Consider the following 15100-nt stretch of genomic DNA (forward strand, 5'->3'; position numbering starts at 1 on the left):
ACCGGAAGAGTCAATTCATGCGGAGTTGGCACAGCCGCCTGCTCTGTGCCCCAGCCAGCTCGCTTTGGTGGAAAAAGTTAGGAGGGGTGTGGAATAGTATTCAGGCATCAAAATGAAGCACTGACTTTCTGAATCTCAAAAACACGTGGAGTTGAACAGACAGAAAGCAGATTGGTGGTTTCCAGGGTTGGGGGGATAAGCAGTGGGTTCAAGTGCGGATGCCGTTTTTTTATTCTTCTTTTATTCTTCTTTTCTGGAGGATAAATGTTGTGTTGGTTTCTGCTGTACAAGGAAGTAAACCAGCTGTATGTATACATATATCCCCTCCCTCATGGACCTCCCTCCCACCTTGCCCCCATCCCACCCCTCTAGGTCACTCCAGAGCACTGAGCTGAGCTTCCTGTGCTATATTATACATCAGCTTCCCACTAGTATCTGCTATACACGTGTATTTATGTAGTGTATTTATGTCGATCCTGATCTCCCAATTCATCCAACCCTCCTCTTCCCCCCCTGTGTCCACATGTCCATTCTCTACTTCTGCATCTCTATTCCTGCCCTGCAAACAGGTTCATCTGTACCATTTTTCTAGATGGAAAAGTTCTACAGACAGTGGTTGCACAAGATTGTGAATGTACACACACACACACACACACACACACACACACACACACACACACACACACACACACACAGGACACGCACCTGCCATGGTGAGTGTGGGAGATGAAAGACCAGCTGAGACACTCCCCACGTGGGTGGAAGGACCCACAAAATCGAAATAAGATCGCGTTTCTGTTTCACGCCTCCGGGGCACCCCGCAATCAACCAGTTCTGGGTTCACACTTTGGGGCATCATAGAGCACAGAGGCCAAAGCTCAAGTCTCCAGCCCTAGTGGGCCCAGCCAAGCCTGAGCCTGCTCGCTGCCCCCGCAGATCCCCAGCCGGTGTTTGACGTGCGTGCAGTTCCGGGCGCTCCGGGAGCACGTCGTGGGCAGGACGTCGGCGCTGCCCATCTTGGTGTACGACTATTATGAGCCTGGTAGGCCCACGTCCGCCACCCGCAACCCCAGCTCGGTCCCTCACCCTGTCACCCGTCACCTGGTCACCCTTCTCCCTTGGTCCCGCAGCCTTCGAGGCCACGCGCTTCTACAATGTCAGCGCTCGCAGCCCGCTTGCCCGGGAGCTGTGCGCGGGGCCTGCGTGCAACGAAGTGGAGCGCGCTCTGGCCCAGGGCCCCGGTGAGTGCGCGAGGCCACTGCTCCTTCCGAGCACCCGCCACCCCAACACGACCCGTGGGCCTGGGGGAGGGCTGCCCATTTGGAGGGAGTCGTCAGGCAGAGGAGCGTACAGCGTGGTAAAAGGAGCAAGGCCCGGCTCGGTCGAGGGCGCGCGTCCTGAGCCGACAGGGTTAGAGTGCGCAGGCAGGGTGGAGGAAGCAAGAATTAGAGGGGTCGGAGTGAGCAGCGGAAGGTGGCGGGTTCCTAGCTGGATGGGGGCGGGGCCCATCGTGGGAGGGGCGGAGTCTAGCGGGGTGGGAGGGGCGGGGTCTAGCGGGGTGGGAGGGGCGGGCGTAGAAGCCGGAGGCTCGGAGGGGCGCCCTTGCCTCCCCTCCCCTACAAGCCAGAGGGTGTCCGGATCCAGGGACCCAAGCTGTGAGCGCAGACTGGCGGCGGCGAAGGGCGGAGTGGAGTTCCTCGGAACCCTTTTCTTTATTTTCCAAACTTCTTGAAATGAATTTAGGTTGCATTTAGTTCAAAAGTTTTACTTTTAAATTTTGTTTTCGTAAATACTAGGCAAATACTCGCGTGAAATTCCACCAGGTCAGGGCTCAGGGCTTCCCGGGCACTGTCTCCACTCTGTGGAGCGTGGTTCTGGCCCCTAGGGACTTCTCCATCCCAGGCCCAGGGAGAGGCGAGGGCCAAGTGGGGAGCTTGGAGTTCCCAGGGCCCTGACAACTTCGTCTCGCCCGCCAGGCTGGTCCCCGGAAGAGCGCGGTCCTGTGGCCGTTCCGGAGGAGGGGGTGACAGTCACCCGCTGTGGCTGCGCCCGCGCCTGCAGCATCAGCGGGGACCCGGTGTGCGGCTCCGACGGCGTAGTCTACGCCAGCGCCTGCCACCTGCAGGAGGCCGCCTGCCGCCGCCGCGTGAGATTGGAGCCCGCGCCCCCTGGCCGCTGCGCGCTTGGTGAGGACCCACCCCACGGCCGACCTCGGGGGCTCCATCTTCTCCATCATGCCACCTCCTCTCATCACCTCTTTGCGTCTGGGTCAGTTTGCACTGGGCTTCCTTGGTGGCTCAGCGGCAGAGTTTGCCTGCAATGCAGGAGACTCGTTTTTGATCCCTGGGTGGGGAAGATCCCCTGGAGGAGGAAATGGTAACCCACTCCAGTATTCTTGCCTGGAAAATCTCATGGCGGGCTACAGCCCATGGGGTTGCAAAAGAGTCCTAGCAACAAGAACCCTCTGCATCTCCTCCATCTTGGTCAGGCTCTCTCCAGCCCCATCCCGACCTGGTGCTTTTCTGAATCTCCCCATCTCTGATTTCTGTGTCCCCTTCCCCACCTTGAGAACTCACCTCCTGTCTGTTGCTCTGGGCCACACATCTTTCCTCGAGCCCTCTGGCCATTCAGATCCTCTCCCTCCAGTGCCTTCCCTACTGACTCAGTCCTTCCTTCCAGAGCAGCCGACACCAGCCTTGGCCTTGTACAGCTACGAGTATGACTTGGGTCCCCTGGACACCGGGCACCTGGCCGCTGGCCATGAGTTGGTGGACTTGGATAAGGAAGCAGAGGACAGGTGAGAGCTGGATCTGCCCCCAGTCTCCCTCCACCGTGGAACCCGGCAGGAAGTGGGAGCTACTGATGGAGGTTTTGGGGGATGAGGTGGATAACCTGTCCTCCCTTGCCCTGCATCCACTCAACGCACATCAGAGAGCAGCCTGTATGTGTAGGGTGAGCTTAAGATGCCCTCCCAAGGACTGGACTTCAGACCTGTCCCTGAGACCCACTCTTCCTTTTGAATAAGTTATTCATGACGCAAGGAATGTTTTTTTCAAGAGGGGGCGCTATGAAATCTTGCTGTGGGGTTGAAACTGTACAGTGCAGGAGACCTGGGTTCAATCCTTGAGTTGGGAAAACCCCCTGGAGAAGGGAATGGCAGCCCACTCCAGTATTCTTGCCTGGAGAATCCCATGGACAGAGGAGCCTGGCGGGCTACAGTCCATGGGGTCAAGAAGAATTGGACTCGACTAAGCAAAGCAACTAAGCACACACACCTAAAAAAAAAAAAAAAAATGGTGGGGGTGGAATTTATAGCCAAGGAGCCCTTCCCTGGTAGCCCAGCAGGTAAAGAATCTGCCTGCAATGCAGGAGACTCTGGTTCGATTCCTGGGTCGAGAAGATCCCCTGGAGAAGGGATAGGCTATGCACTCCAGTATTCTTGGGCTTCCTTGGTGGCTCCGCTGATGAAGAATCCGCCTGCAATGTGGGAGACCTAGGTTTGATCCCCGTGTTGGGAAGATCCCCTGAAGGAGGGCATGGCAACCCACTGTAGTATTCTTGCCAGGAAAATCCCAGAGCAGTCTGGTAGGCTACAGTCCATGGGGTCGCAAAGAGTCCGACACTACTGAGCAACTAAGCATAGTAGCATAGCCAAGGAGTGGGGAAGGGAGTCAGTGGATGGAAAATTACTGAGAGGAAACAATAGGGAGTGGAGGGGGGATATTCTAGCTAAAGTGACTGAACCTTATTCTTGCTGATGACAGGCCAGGTAGATTGAGAGATCATGAGAGATGGGGAGGGGCGGGGGAGGATGAAGAACCCAATCAGATATCAAGAGGGATCAATATGGAGGATATGGGGTTCTGGCTAAATTGACGTATTAGCCAGATTCTTGCTCCAGCTGGACGGTGTCAAGATGAACACGGAAGCCTGCAATTTGAGACCAAGGTGAAAAAGAGCTCAGAGGAGCCCAACTGGGGTTTGGTCAGGGAGAGAATCTTGTCCCCCTGAGGGAAGGATGGAGGAAAGTTCAGGAGACCAGAGAGCTCTGTGCAGGGAGGCTGGGAAGGGGCTTCCTGGAGGAGGCAAATCTTTTGGTTTGAGCCAGCTCAACTCAAGTGGTTTAAACAGTAGGTTGATCTATCAGCTTTAGGTAAGTGCCAGGTCCTGGAGGCTGGCTGCACTGGCAAGCCTCAGAGCCCTGCCTTCCTGGGTGGTAAGGGTCTCTCCACCCCATGCTGGTGGCAAAGGCTGGTTTATATGCCCACTCAGCAAACCAGTAGGAAAACTTTTCTACCAGCCCTCACCAAAGTCCTGGAGACTTAAGGGGGTACCATCTTGCACTAGGCACCGGGTTTAGTTCACATGCATGTAATTACTGGTAGAGCTGGGTTTAGGGTTACTGCTGCATTATTTTTGTTTCATTTTCCCTTCCGTGCCCTCTTTTCTTCCCCCCTCCTCTTCACACACCCTCTCTCTCTTTTCTCCTTTCTAATCAAATTTCTTAAAAAAAATTTTTTTTTATTCATTTATTTGGATAATTGGGTTTTAGTTACAGCATAGGGGCTATAAAGGAAACTGACATCAGTACAGCCTACCCTTCTCGCTCATATTTCACCACATTTACATGTATTCAGTGGCCGTTGAGTCTGCAGTTCCCGCACATGTGAAAGTGAAAGTTGCTCAGTCACGTCCGACTCTTTGCCACCCCATGGACTATACAGTCCATGGAATTCTCCAGGCCATAATACTGGAGTGGGTAGCCTTTCCCTTCTCCAGGGGATCTTCCCAACCCAGGGATCAAACCCAGGTCTCCTGCATTACAGACAGATTCTTTACCAGCTGAGCCACAAGGGAAGCCCAAGAACACTGGAGTGGGTAGCCTACTCCTTCTCTGGAGGATTTTCCCGACCCAGGAATCAAACCAGGGTCTCCTGCATTGCAGGCAGATTCTTTACCAACTGAGCTATGAGGGAAACCCCTTTCAGCACTTGTAGCTTTTTGTAATCATGACTGCAGTCAAGCTACTGGACAGCCCATCACCTCAAGGATCCCCCTAGCTGTTGTTTTATAGCCACACCCACCTTGCTTTCCCCCGAGCTATTCATCTGTCCTCCCACCTTATAATTTTGTCACTTCAGGGCTGCTTTGTAAACAGAATCATGGGGTACGTAACCTTTCGAGATTGGCTTTTTCTCACCCGATAGAGTGAGTGAGAAAAGTGAGCTACTGACACAACCCTATCTGTGGTTGGTGTCGGATCAGTAGTTCCTTCCTTTTCATAGCTGAGTTCCACAAATACGTTCTCGATTTGAACGGTGGTCCCATGCAAGCTACGCTCATTCTTAGCAAAAGTGAGCACCCCGTCCCGCCACTGTGCGGGGCCTGGCTGGACCATGTACCCCCACTTGTATTTCCGGGGGGTGCTCCTGTCTCAGTGGCTGGAAGCAGCCGTGCTGAGTGCACTTGGAGGCCAATGCACAGGAACGGTCCGCAGCCCCGCCCCCAAGGCCTGGCCGCCCACCGGCGTCTTTCCTTCTCTCCTATCAGCCAGAGTGGCTTCTCCTCCTAAAACTCCAAGCTGGAAGACGTGATCAGGCTGTGATTTCTACCTGCCGGAAGAGGGCCGGGAGACTCGACCGTCTAGGGGTTGGTAGACCCCACCCTAGGTGACCCCTGCTTCCAATTGAACCCGATAAGTGGACTGGCAGAGACCTGCCCTGATGGATGGTGGACCTCCCGAGGGCCCAGCCCCCACCTCAACAGGGAGGATGGTCAGTGGGGTGGCTGGAGGCCCCTTCCCCCTCCTCCCCAGCTGCAGCTGGAACCCCAGGCGCCCCGCTCGGTGGCCCACAGGCTGGGTAGCTGGAGGAGCTCCCACAGCCTGACGCGCTGCTCCCCAGAGAGGGGATGTCTCTGGGAAGGACTCATGGCCAAAGGCCTGTTTCTGAGGGGACACGACTCTGGCCAAGTCTCGGACACAACGTCGGCAACTTGGAAACAAAACAGGCCCCTCTTCTCCAAAATGCAGAAGTCCCAGCCTCCCTTTTGGCCACCCAAGCTGCTGAGCCCCAGGATCCGAACCCCAAATTGCCCCAGATCTGTCATAGTCCCTGCAGCCCCATCTAGCCTCAGGGGCCCCCTGAATGTTTGGTCTGGTGGCACCAGGCTCTGTGGGGAAGTTCTGGGCTCTAAGAAGATGCACTTTCATCTTCCTGCTTCTGGACCTCACCGCCCCTTGAACCCCTGCTCTCCCGGGGCCCGACCTGGAGGATTGTCACCCCCACTAGCAACCTGGGAGGGTGTCCCAGCTCCGGATCAACCGAAGCTGTGTGCGCAGACCCGCCTCCGAGCTGCTCCTCCCCTGTGTTGGCCTGTCTTCTCCCTCCACGGTGGTATTTATTTCAGCCCACACAGCTCATCTCGGGACAGCACAGAGACCCTGAGGGGGCAGCTCAGCCTGTGGGGCCCCGTCATGCAGCGCTGATCCCTGACCCCCACCAGCCTACAAGGTTACAGTTCCCTTGGCCAAGGCCCTGTGGCCCACTTGCCATGGAGGCCACTGGTGTAATAAAAGCTCGTTTCCTTCAAGTCCCTGGCAGGCTTGACCCTCCTGTGGGCTGGGGAGGCTGAGGGGCAGCTCCAAGGGCTGAAGCCGGCTCTCATCTGGCCCTTTGCTTCCATTCCTTCATCCACAGCCCAGCCTTTCCAAGGACGATGGGGACAAGGCTTTGGAACACCTGAACCCCAAGATAATCATAAATTCAGTGCATTTGTACAGAATCATTCCAATATGGGGGCTTAGAACCTGCCTGTCAATACAGGAGATGTGGGTTCTATCCTTGGGTCAGGAAGATCCCCTGGAGAAGGAAATGGCAACCCACTCCAGTGTTCTTGCCTGGGAAATCCCATGAACAGAGAATCCTGGCGGGCTACAGTCCACGGGGTGGCAAAGAGTGACACATGACTGGGCGACTAAACAACAACAACATAGCAACAGAGAGAGGTCTCAGGTACCCAACTTCCCCCAATGGTAGCATCTTGGGATACTCCAGTACGTCATCACACCAGGTTAGTGACATTGGCCTTACTCACACGGCCCCAGGCTCCCTCTTATGTGGGTGAGCACGTGTGTGTGTGTCCTGGGGCTGGGCAGTCTTCTCCAGACCCCACATGAGCTCAGTGGGGAGCCCAGAAGTGGTGCCCATGCCCCCTGCCTCTGGGCATGGCTTACTTACCCCACAGCTGATGCCTCAGGGGCTCCCGACACCGTGCTCCGTGCTGCCCGTCCGGGTGGGGAGCAGCAGGGTGTGTGTGTGTGTGTGTGTGTGTGTCTGGGGCTACAGTCACCCCTCTGCACGTGGTGTCCCCCAACTCGATTCAAACCAGCCTTCGAGTGGTTGGGGGTGGGGTTTGCAAAGCTGCAGCCCCCTGAACCTGGGTGCACACCCTAAATCCCCCTGTTGCCCCATCCACCCGCTCCACAGGGGAGCTGACGGAAGAGGGGTCAGACCACAGGTGAGGAGCAGGAGGTGGTGTCTGGTAACCAGGATCACGGAGGCTGAGCCCCGTGGCTCCCAAAGATGGGTTGCACCAGGCTTTGGGGGGCTGAGGGGGGAGGCTCAGAGCCATAAAGCCCATCCCCAAGCCAGGGCCTGGCTTCTGGGAATGAGAAGGACAGCCAACAGGGCTCCCAGCTGCCTTGGCCCCCGGGGGTGTCGGGGGCCCAAGCCTCCTCCTGGGTGGGGTCCTACAGCAGGCCTTGAGGCATCATCAGCCTCACCTCATCCCTACCTTGGACTCGGTCACAGGGGAACTGGTCAGACCCAGGAACCTACATTGAATCCCCATCTTTTCCTGGGCCTTCCATAACTCAGTACCACAAACCAGGTGACTTCAAACTTCAGTTTATTCTCTGGCAGTTCGGGAGGCTAGAAGCCCGAGATTAAGGTGTAGGCAGCACTGGCTCCCTCCAGGGGCTCCGAGGGAGACTATCCCAGGCTGCTCCCCTGGCTGCTTGTAGTCGCTGCCAGCAGTCTGTGGCTTGTGGCCACATCACCCCACCTCTGCCTCCACTGTCAAGTGGCCTTCTTCTTCCCGTGTGTCTCTGCATCCTCCTCTTGTAAGGACACCAGTCACATCAGATTTAGGGCCCACCCTGTACTCCAGTGTGACCTCATTCTAGCTAATCACACCTGCCAAGACCCTGTTTCCGAATAAGCTCACCTTGGGAGGTTCCCAATGGATGTGAATCTGGAGGGGACCCTATTCAACCCAGAACGACTCCCTTCCTGTTCATCCAGCCTGTGACGGGCCTGTCACACGAGCGAGGAGGACCGGGTCCCCGTCGCCCGGCTGCCCCGCTCCCTGGAGGCCGTGGTGGTGCCAGGTGCCCGGCGGAGCAAGCCCTCCTGCACCTTGCTCCTGAACTCGGCAGACACGAAATAATAGATGAAGGGGTCCACACAGCTGTTGAGGGTGCTGAGTGCCAGGCTGGGCACGTAGGCGGCGTACAGGTCCCCCCAGGCGTCAGGGCCGGGGTTTGAGAAGTGCAGCAGCAGCAGCACGTTGCTGGGCGCGAAGAGGGCCACGGCGGAGGCCAGCACCAGCGCGGTCAGCCGCAGCGCGTGGCCGTAGCGCCGGCCCCCAGCCGCCAGCGTGCGTAGAGTGGCCCCGTAGCTCAGCACCATGGCCAGCAGCGGCAGGAAGCAGCCAAACCCCGCCAGGCAGATGAAGGCGGGCCGCCAGTAGGAGGCCTGGGCGCCTGTGGGCAGCACGTCGTGGCACAGCACGTGGTCGGAGCGTGCCAGCCGGAAGGTCTGCTGCTGCAGCGCCAGGGGCATCGCCAGGGCAGCTGCCGCCAGCCAGGCCGTGATGCAGAGCCCGCCGGCCAGGCGCTGGCCTCGCAGGGTGCGGGCCCGCAGCGGGTGCACTACGGCCAGGTAGCGGTCCAGGCTGACCGCGGCCAGCAGCAACAGGGAGCCGTACAGGTGGCCGTAGAGCGCGGCTGTGTCCAGGCGGCAGGCGGCCTCGCCGAAGGGCCAGCGCTGGCCCCGCAGGTGGTAGGCGATCCGTGGCGGCAGCGCCAGCGCCAGCAGCAGGTCAGCGGCCGCCAGGTTCATCAGCATCACGGTGGAGGGCAGTCGGGGCACCTGCGTGGCCAGCACCCACAGCGCCAGGCTGTTGGCGGGCAGCCCCACTGCCAGGGCCAGCCCGTAGAGTGCAGGCACCAGCCTCGTGGGCACCCAGCCCAGAAGCAGGGCCCGAGAGTTGGCAGGGAGCTCCAGAGTGTTGCTGTCGTTGGTACAGGGCTGGCCGGGGAAGCCGCGGGGGTGGGGCCTCGGTGTGCTGTCTGAGGGGAGAGAGATCCAGAGGGAAGGGGATAGAAGCATCACCACCCCCACACTCCACCCACCGACCCCTCATCTGGTTCCCCGACTGGATGGTGCTACCTCCTGAGAAACTAGAGGGGCCCCAGTTCTCAGGAGTCCTCAGGACAGAGCTGGACACGGACACCCCCAGACCCTGTGGACTCCAGGCTGGGCTGGAAGACCGCCCCCCCCCCCCCAACCCCAGTTCGCTGTCTTTCATTTGCTGGCTCTGGGCGACCTCCCTCTCAGCCCCAAGGCAGGGCCCAAGGTCACTCACCATCGCCTTCTGCCGCGCTCCCCACCTCCTCATAGCCGATGGGGGTCTGGGTGTCACCCAGGCTGAACCCCAGGGCCAGAGGCCACAGCAGCAAGAATACCCACATGTTGGTGAGGCTGGGTGCTCGCTTCTCTGGGTTGTGGCCGGCTGACCTCGGGCTTCCTGCCTGGCTGGACCCCCACCCCCAACTTCCTGCGTGCCCGCGGAGGAGTTAACAGGGCCGTGTGAGATAAGCCAGCCCCTGTCCTCACGAGTGGGTGGGTGGCCCCAGGCCTGGCCTAAGGAGATCAGGCAGCTGGGGTCACTCGGCTGTAGGGGAGGAGGAGGGGGTGTCAGGCGGCAGCCGCCACCTCCAGCCCCGGCCCAGCCTAGGAAGCCCCCGGGGGCCAAGTGGCCACTTCTTGCTGGCCGGTCACATTTTGGTCCAGCCCTCTGGAACCACGTCCCGCCCCGCTCTTGGAACCAGCCCTCTGCATCACATCCCCCCCCCACCCCAATCTTGGCCCCTCCTGAAGCCCTCTCCTCCCAAATCCCCACCCCCAGCTCTGGCAGGCAGGACACCAGGTCAGAGGTCAGAAGAGGGGAGTGAACCCCCCATAAATGCCCCTGGCCCTCACGCTGCTTAACCCAGCACAGGCCCCCAGGCAGATGCAGAGGAAGATGCAGAGAGCAGAAGGCATGGTGAGCCTGGGGTCTGTTGAGGGTAACTATGGAGGAGGTTTTGGTCCTTCCTCTTCTCAAAGCCCCTTCTTCTCCTGTCCTGGGCCCACCCTCCACCTGGGGCTACAGCCGGGCCTGAGCGGGAGGAGGGGGCCAGCTAGCCCAGACAGCACCCCGAGTCCCCTTCCCTTCGGGCCTTCACCCCAGACACCTCTCCATGTCCCACCCAGAGGGCAGGGTACTCCTCTCTACTGAATAAGATCCCCCCTCCAGACCTCAGAAGGGGCTATGCCATCCTACCCTGGGGCCGACCCGCCCTTGGGGTTCTTGGTCTCCGTGTGGTCAGGGCTGGGCCACAGTGGTGGGGGCAAGGTCGGGGAGCAGGGGGATCCTGAGGGAACCGGGGGCTGAGGGAAGAAGAAATGAACTCGGGGTTGGAGCGGGGATTGGATGAGACGGTGTCCTGGGATGGCGAGCCCTAATCTAGCCACACAGTTGGGGACATGGGGACCAGCCAGGAAATGACCAAGCAGCCCATGATAGTCAGTGCAGCTGGAGGCTGAGATGCTGAGGTCCTTGCCCCCAGCCCCAGGGTTGAGGGGGTGGACACTGAGGCCTGGGGAGCTTCAGCAGGAGCAGGGGTCACAGCCAGGAGCCTCGCCCTCATTTCTGAGCAGTTTCCTCCAACGCCAGTGACACATTCAGCCCCATGCCTGCGTCTCACAGCACACGTGATGGGGATACTCTCACGGCACAGGAAAATGGGGGCGGGGACCCCCTGCCGCCCCTCCAGGAGACAGCAGGAAGCCTGCTCAGGGGAAGCTGGGGGAAGCCAGGGCGGCTCTTCCCCGCCCTGAGGAGGGTGGTTTGACTCAGGAGTTCCGTGTCTAGAAATTTATGGCAGATACACACGCTCAGGAAGACGTTTGTACCGGGAAATTTCCGGCAGCGGGGGCGAGTGTAGGAGGTGCCCCTAAATAACTTCCCCTCCACTCACTAGTCACTATGGAAACGGCCCTGGACCACAGGAGAGGGCCTCCAGACACAGCACTTGATGGTTCAGGGCGGCTGTCCCAGGGAGACAAGCCACATGGAGGCACCTCCTGGGGGGTGCTGGGGGGCAGCTGCCTTCAGAGAGAGAGACTTGGGTGCCTACTTTTCTCCGTGTGCTTTTTCGTGCTGCTGGAACTTTCTGCACTGTGCATCACTTTCCATAAAAACTTAAATTTTTATGCTTAAAAATAGGCATAATAGTAGCTGTAAAAGGAAGGAAATTCTGACACAGGCTACAACATGGATGGACTTCAGAGACACTGTGCTGAGTGAAGTAAGCCAGTCACGAAAGGACAAATACTGTATGTTGTTCAGTCACTCAGTCATGTTTGACTCTCTATGATCCCATGGACTGCAGGTCGCCAGGCTTCCCTGTCCTTCATTATCTCCCGGAGTTTGCTCAAACTCATGTTGAGTTGATGTCATCCAACCATCTCATCCTCTGTGGACCCCTTCTCCTGCCCTCAATCTTTCCCAGCATCAGGGTCTATTCCAATGAGTCGGCTCTTCACATCAGGCGGCCAAAGTATGTGTGCAAGTGCACCAAGTCACTTCAATCGTGTCTGATTCTTTGTGACCCCATGGACTGTAGCCCACCAGGCTCCCCTCCGTCCATGGGATTTCCCAGGCAAGAATACTAGAGTGGGTTACCAAGCCCTTCAGGGTGTGAGGATTCCCAGGTGCACGCCCTGTGGTCAGGTCAGCTCCCCTGGCACCAAGAGGTCACCCCAAGATTTGCTCACAGGAAATGAGACTGAACCTCACAGCTTTAGGTCAGTATTTAACTTTAATGTGCAAATAAATAGAAAAGGAAAACTACATTCAAAACAGCTGCAAAGGAAGTACAAGCCCCAGAACAGAAATTTCTTCAGAAACGGAAGAGATGCTCCCTAGAAGCATGCAGGGTGGGGGCTCGGTGGGGTCTGGCCTGCACCCCAGGCCTGGGCGCAGCCACAGGTGGGGGGCTGCGGGCTCCTGAGGAGGACGGCTGCTGGGAGGGTCTGGGTCAGGAATTCTGGTGGGTGTCCTTCTTATAAAACAAGGATGCGTACAAAGTGCGTGAATTACACTTGAGAAAACATGGGCGAGGAGACACCCGGGCGGGGCGGGTTGGCCTGGAAATTGCCCAGGCCTGGAGTCTAAGGCTTCGCAAACCTAGAGTCCCCAGGTAACTCCTAGAATTTCCGGAACCTTGGGTCTGGCACAGCTCAGCTGCAGGAAGGCGAGCGCTGCGGCTGGAGGCGGCGGCTGCTCGGCGGTGCCACCGGGCTCGCGTGTCAGGGGAGCCCGCCTGTGTCTGATGGGGCCAGGGGCCTGGCCAGAGTGTCTCATGGTTCAAAGGCCTGCTCCCTGGCCCCAACTACTTTGCATTCTTGGCACAGAAAGCCCTCCGCCCCTCACACCTGTGCCCACTCCGGGGTGGTGGCTGCAGGAATGGAGGCGCTGGGGTGGGTATGCGGAATTCCACAAGGAGGGCAGTCACCCCCAGAGAAGCTGTGGCACTTGGCCGTTGTAGAAGTTACAACACTATGAGCATAGAGGAATAAATAGGTGTGTGCATATATATACTTCTAGAATGTCCATCTTAGGTACACAACTGCACCCCGGGGCCCTCCCAGGGAGGGGGCACTCGAGCTCAGCGGATGTGTCAAGAGGGGCCCCCTCCCTTAGGGCACAGAGTCCAGCTGTTGGATCAACGCAGGGTTTGAGCCTCTTTTTCCCACAGCAGGGTCTTCTGGGCAGTCCTGGTGCCGCCCACCCAGCTCCACATCTGGACATCCAAGTGGGACCCCAAGAGTTGGGCTGAGAGGGCTTGTCTCATTTTCAAAGTGGTGGAGGACCCCCAGTGCCGGCTGGGCCAAGCCAATGCCCAAACCGTCAGATGCAGGTGTCCAGCTTGGGGAATGTTTCTAGCAGCTCTCAGAGGCCCTCGGGAAGGACATGCTTTTCACGCAAGTCCACCGAGGCCCGACTCCTCAGGAGCCCAGGGGTTCTCAAAGGCTGCTCCCTCCCAACGTGAGGCCTGGCGCGGCTCTTCGCCGACTCTCACCACGTGCAGGAGAGGCCTGCGGCCCCAGGCCTGGGGGTTTGGCACGCGTGGCAGCAGCGGCCCCGCAGACGTGTGAGCGTGCTCACTTGTGCCTGGGCCAGTGCACTCATCCTCCCCGCGCCTGCCCGCGGGGACCAAACCCCCAGAGTTTAAGTGCGAGGGGTGTCAGGTTTGGCACAGGACAGGCCCAAAGGGGAGTGGGGAAGCCAAGAGGGATGAAGCGTGGGGCTGAGAGCCGCCGCCGCCCGCCCTCCTCCGGAGCTCAGCCCGTAGCAGCAAGGCCGGGGGACGCTCTGCGCCCCTCACGTTGTTGATGAAGACGCCCGAGGGACGCGCAGGCCATGCCGTGCGCCGTGGAGGTGCCCGCGCGGGGGCGTCAGGGGGAGGCGGGGCGGCGGCTGTACTGCACGCGGTAGCGGTTCACGGGCAGGCCGTGCACGTGCACCGTCTCACAGAGCGTCTTGCAGGGCACCATGTCCTCGTCCTCCTCACCCATCAGCCAGTCCTGCACCAGGCTGGCCGCCTCCACCGTCACGTTGTCCTCCAGCCAGCGGCTGTGCCACTCCTCAAAGTGCTGATGGTGGCGCAGAAGGACCAGGGGCTGCACCTGCCGGTGGGGGGGAGCGGTGAGCATGGCCTGGCGCCCCAGAGCCGCGGCTGGACCCCAGGGCCCACACCCCGCAGAGCCGCGGCTGGACCCCAGGGCCCACACCCCGCAGAGCCGCGGCTGGACCCCAGGGCCCACACGCCCCAGAGCCGCGGCTGGACCCCAGGGCCCACACGCCCCAGAGCCGCGGCTGGACCCCAGGGCCCACAGGCCTCAGAGCCGCGGCTGGACCCCAGGGCCCACACGCCCCAGAGCCGCGGCTGGACCCCAGGGCCCACATGCCCCAGAAGGCCGCGGATCAGATCTCAGGGGCCACACACCCCAGAAGGCCGCGGATCAGATCTCAGGGCCCACATGCCCCAGAAGGCCTTGGATCAGATCTCAGGGGCCCACATACACCAGAAGGCCGTGGATCAGATCTCAGGGCCCACACGCCCCAGAACCGCGGCTGGGTCCCAGGGCCCACACTCCCAGAGCCGCGGCTGGGTCCCAGGGCCCACACACCCCAGAAGGCCTTGGATCAGATCTCAGGGGCCCACATACACCAGAAGGCCGTGGATCAGATCTCAGGGGCCCACATACCCCAGAATGCCATGGAGTGCATCTTGGGGGCCCAGGCACCCCAAAAGGCCATAGGCTGGACCTCAGGGGCCCAGACACCCCCAAACAGCTGTGGGCTGGACCCCAGGCTCCCAAGGCTCAGGCAGGGAAGGGCACCTGCTTGGCCCGGCACAGTGTCCCTCGGCGGTACATGTAGTCCTCGGAGTTCACGATGAACAGCATCTTGTGGGTGCTGAGCTTGAAGCGGCAGTCCACATTGCAGGCGCTCTCCACCCCAACCAGCCGCCTCCAGGAACTCTTGGCCTCGCCGCGGAGCGCGCGCACCTGCTCACACTGCCACCGGCGGAACTTCTTGAGGTTCCTGGGGGCAAGAGGCGGATCCGCAGGCTAGGAGGTCCCCACAGCCCAGACACTGGGAGGACGCCTGACCTCCCAGGGTTGGAGAAATGCAAACCGAGGCAACGGCAACCACCGCCCGACCCCTTGGATCCCGTGTGAACTCACACCCAGGCCCGCCGGGC

At 59.6% G+C, this 15100-nt stretch overlaps 3 protein-coding genes across 3 annotated transcripts in view; 1 reads left to right on the top strand and 2 right to left on the bottom strand.

Annotated features, from left to right (window-relative positions):
• Positions 1-6591, top strand: part of CPAMD8 (C3 and PZP like alpha-2-macroglobulin domain containing 8) — a 98773-nt gene extending 92182 nt beyond the window's left edge. The window contains exons 38-42 of the mRNA XM_061149939.1: positions 937-1042; positions 1131-1241; positions 1977-2186; positions 2680-2797; positions 5551-6591. Coding sequence (XP_061005922.1) covers positions 937-1042; positions 1131-1241; positions 1977-2186; positions 2680-2797; positions 5551-5572 — 567 coding nt within the window. The 3' untranslated portion in view covers positions 5573-6591. The remainder of the gene's footprint in view (positions 1-936; positions 1043-1130; positions 1242-1976; positions 2187-2679; positions 2798-5550) is intronic.
• A 132-nt stretch (positions 6592-6723) lies between these two features.
• F2RL3 (F2R like thrombin or trypsin receptor 3) lies at positions 6724-10058 on the bottom strand. Its single transcript, XM_061149940.1, has 2 exons — positions 9649-10058; positions 6724-9352 (listed from the first exon to the last, which is right to left on the bottom strand). Exons 1-2 carry the CDS (start codon positions 9752-9754, stop codon positions 8319-8321), a joined length of 1140 nt encoding a protein of 379 aa, XP_061005923.1. The 5' UTR covers positions 9755-10058; the 3' UTR covers positions 6724-8318.
• A 2071-nt stretch (positions 10059-12129) lies between these two features.
• The window catches only part of SIN3B (SIN3 transcription regulator family member B), a 48248-nt gene continuing 45277 nt past the window's right edge, over positions 12130-15100 (bottom strand). Inside the window, exons 18-19 of the mRNA XM_061149941.1 lie at positions 14736-14940; positions 12130-14018 (exon numbers count right to left, since the gene is read on the bottom strand). Of these exons, the coding sequence (XP_061005924.1) occupies positions 13788-14018; positions 14736-14940 (436 nt within the window). The 3' untranslated portion in view covers positions 12130-13787. The remainder of the gene's footprint in view (positions 14019-14735; positions 14941-15100) is intronic.

The sequence above is a fragment of the Dama dama genome, chromosome 9 (assembly GCF_033118175.1).
Source record: "Dama dama isolate Ldn47 chromosome 9, ASM3311817v1, whole genome shotgun sequence".
NCBI classification, from domain to species: domain Eukaryota; kingdom Metazoa; phylum Chordata; class Mammalia; order Artiodactyla; family Cervidae; genus Dama; species Dama dama.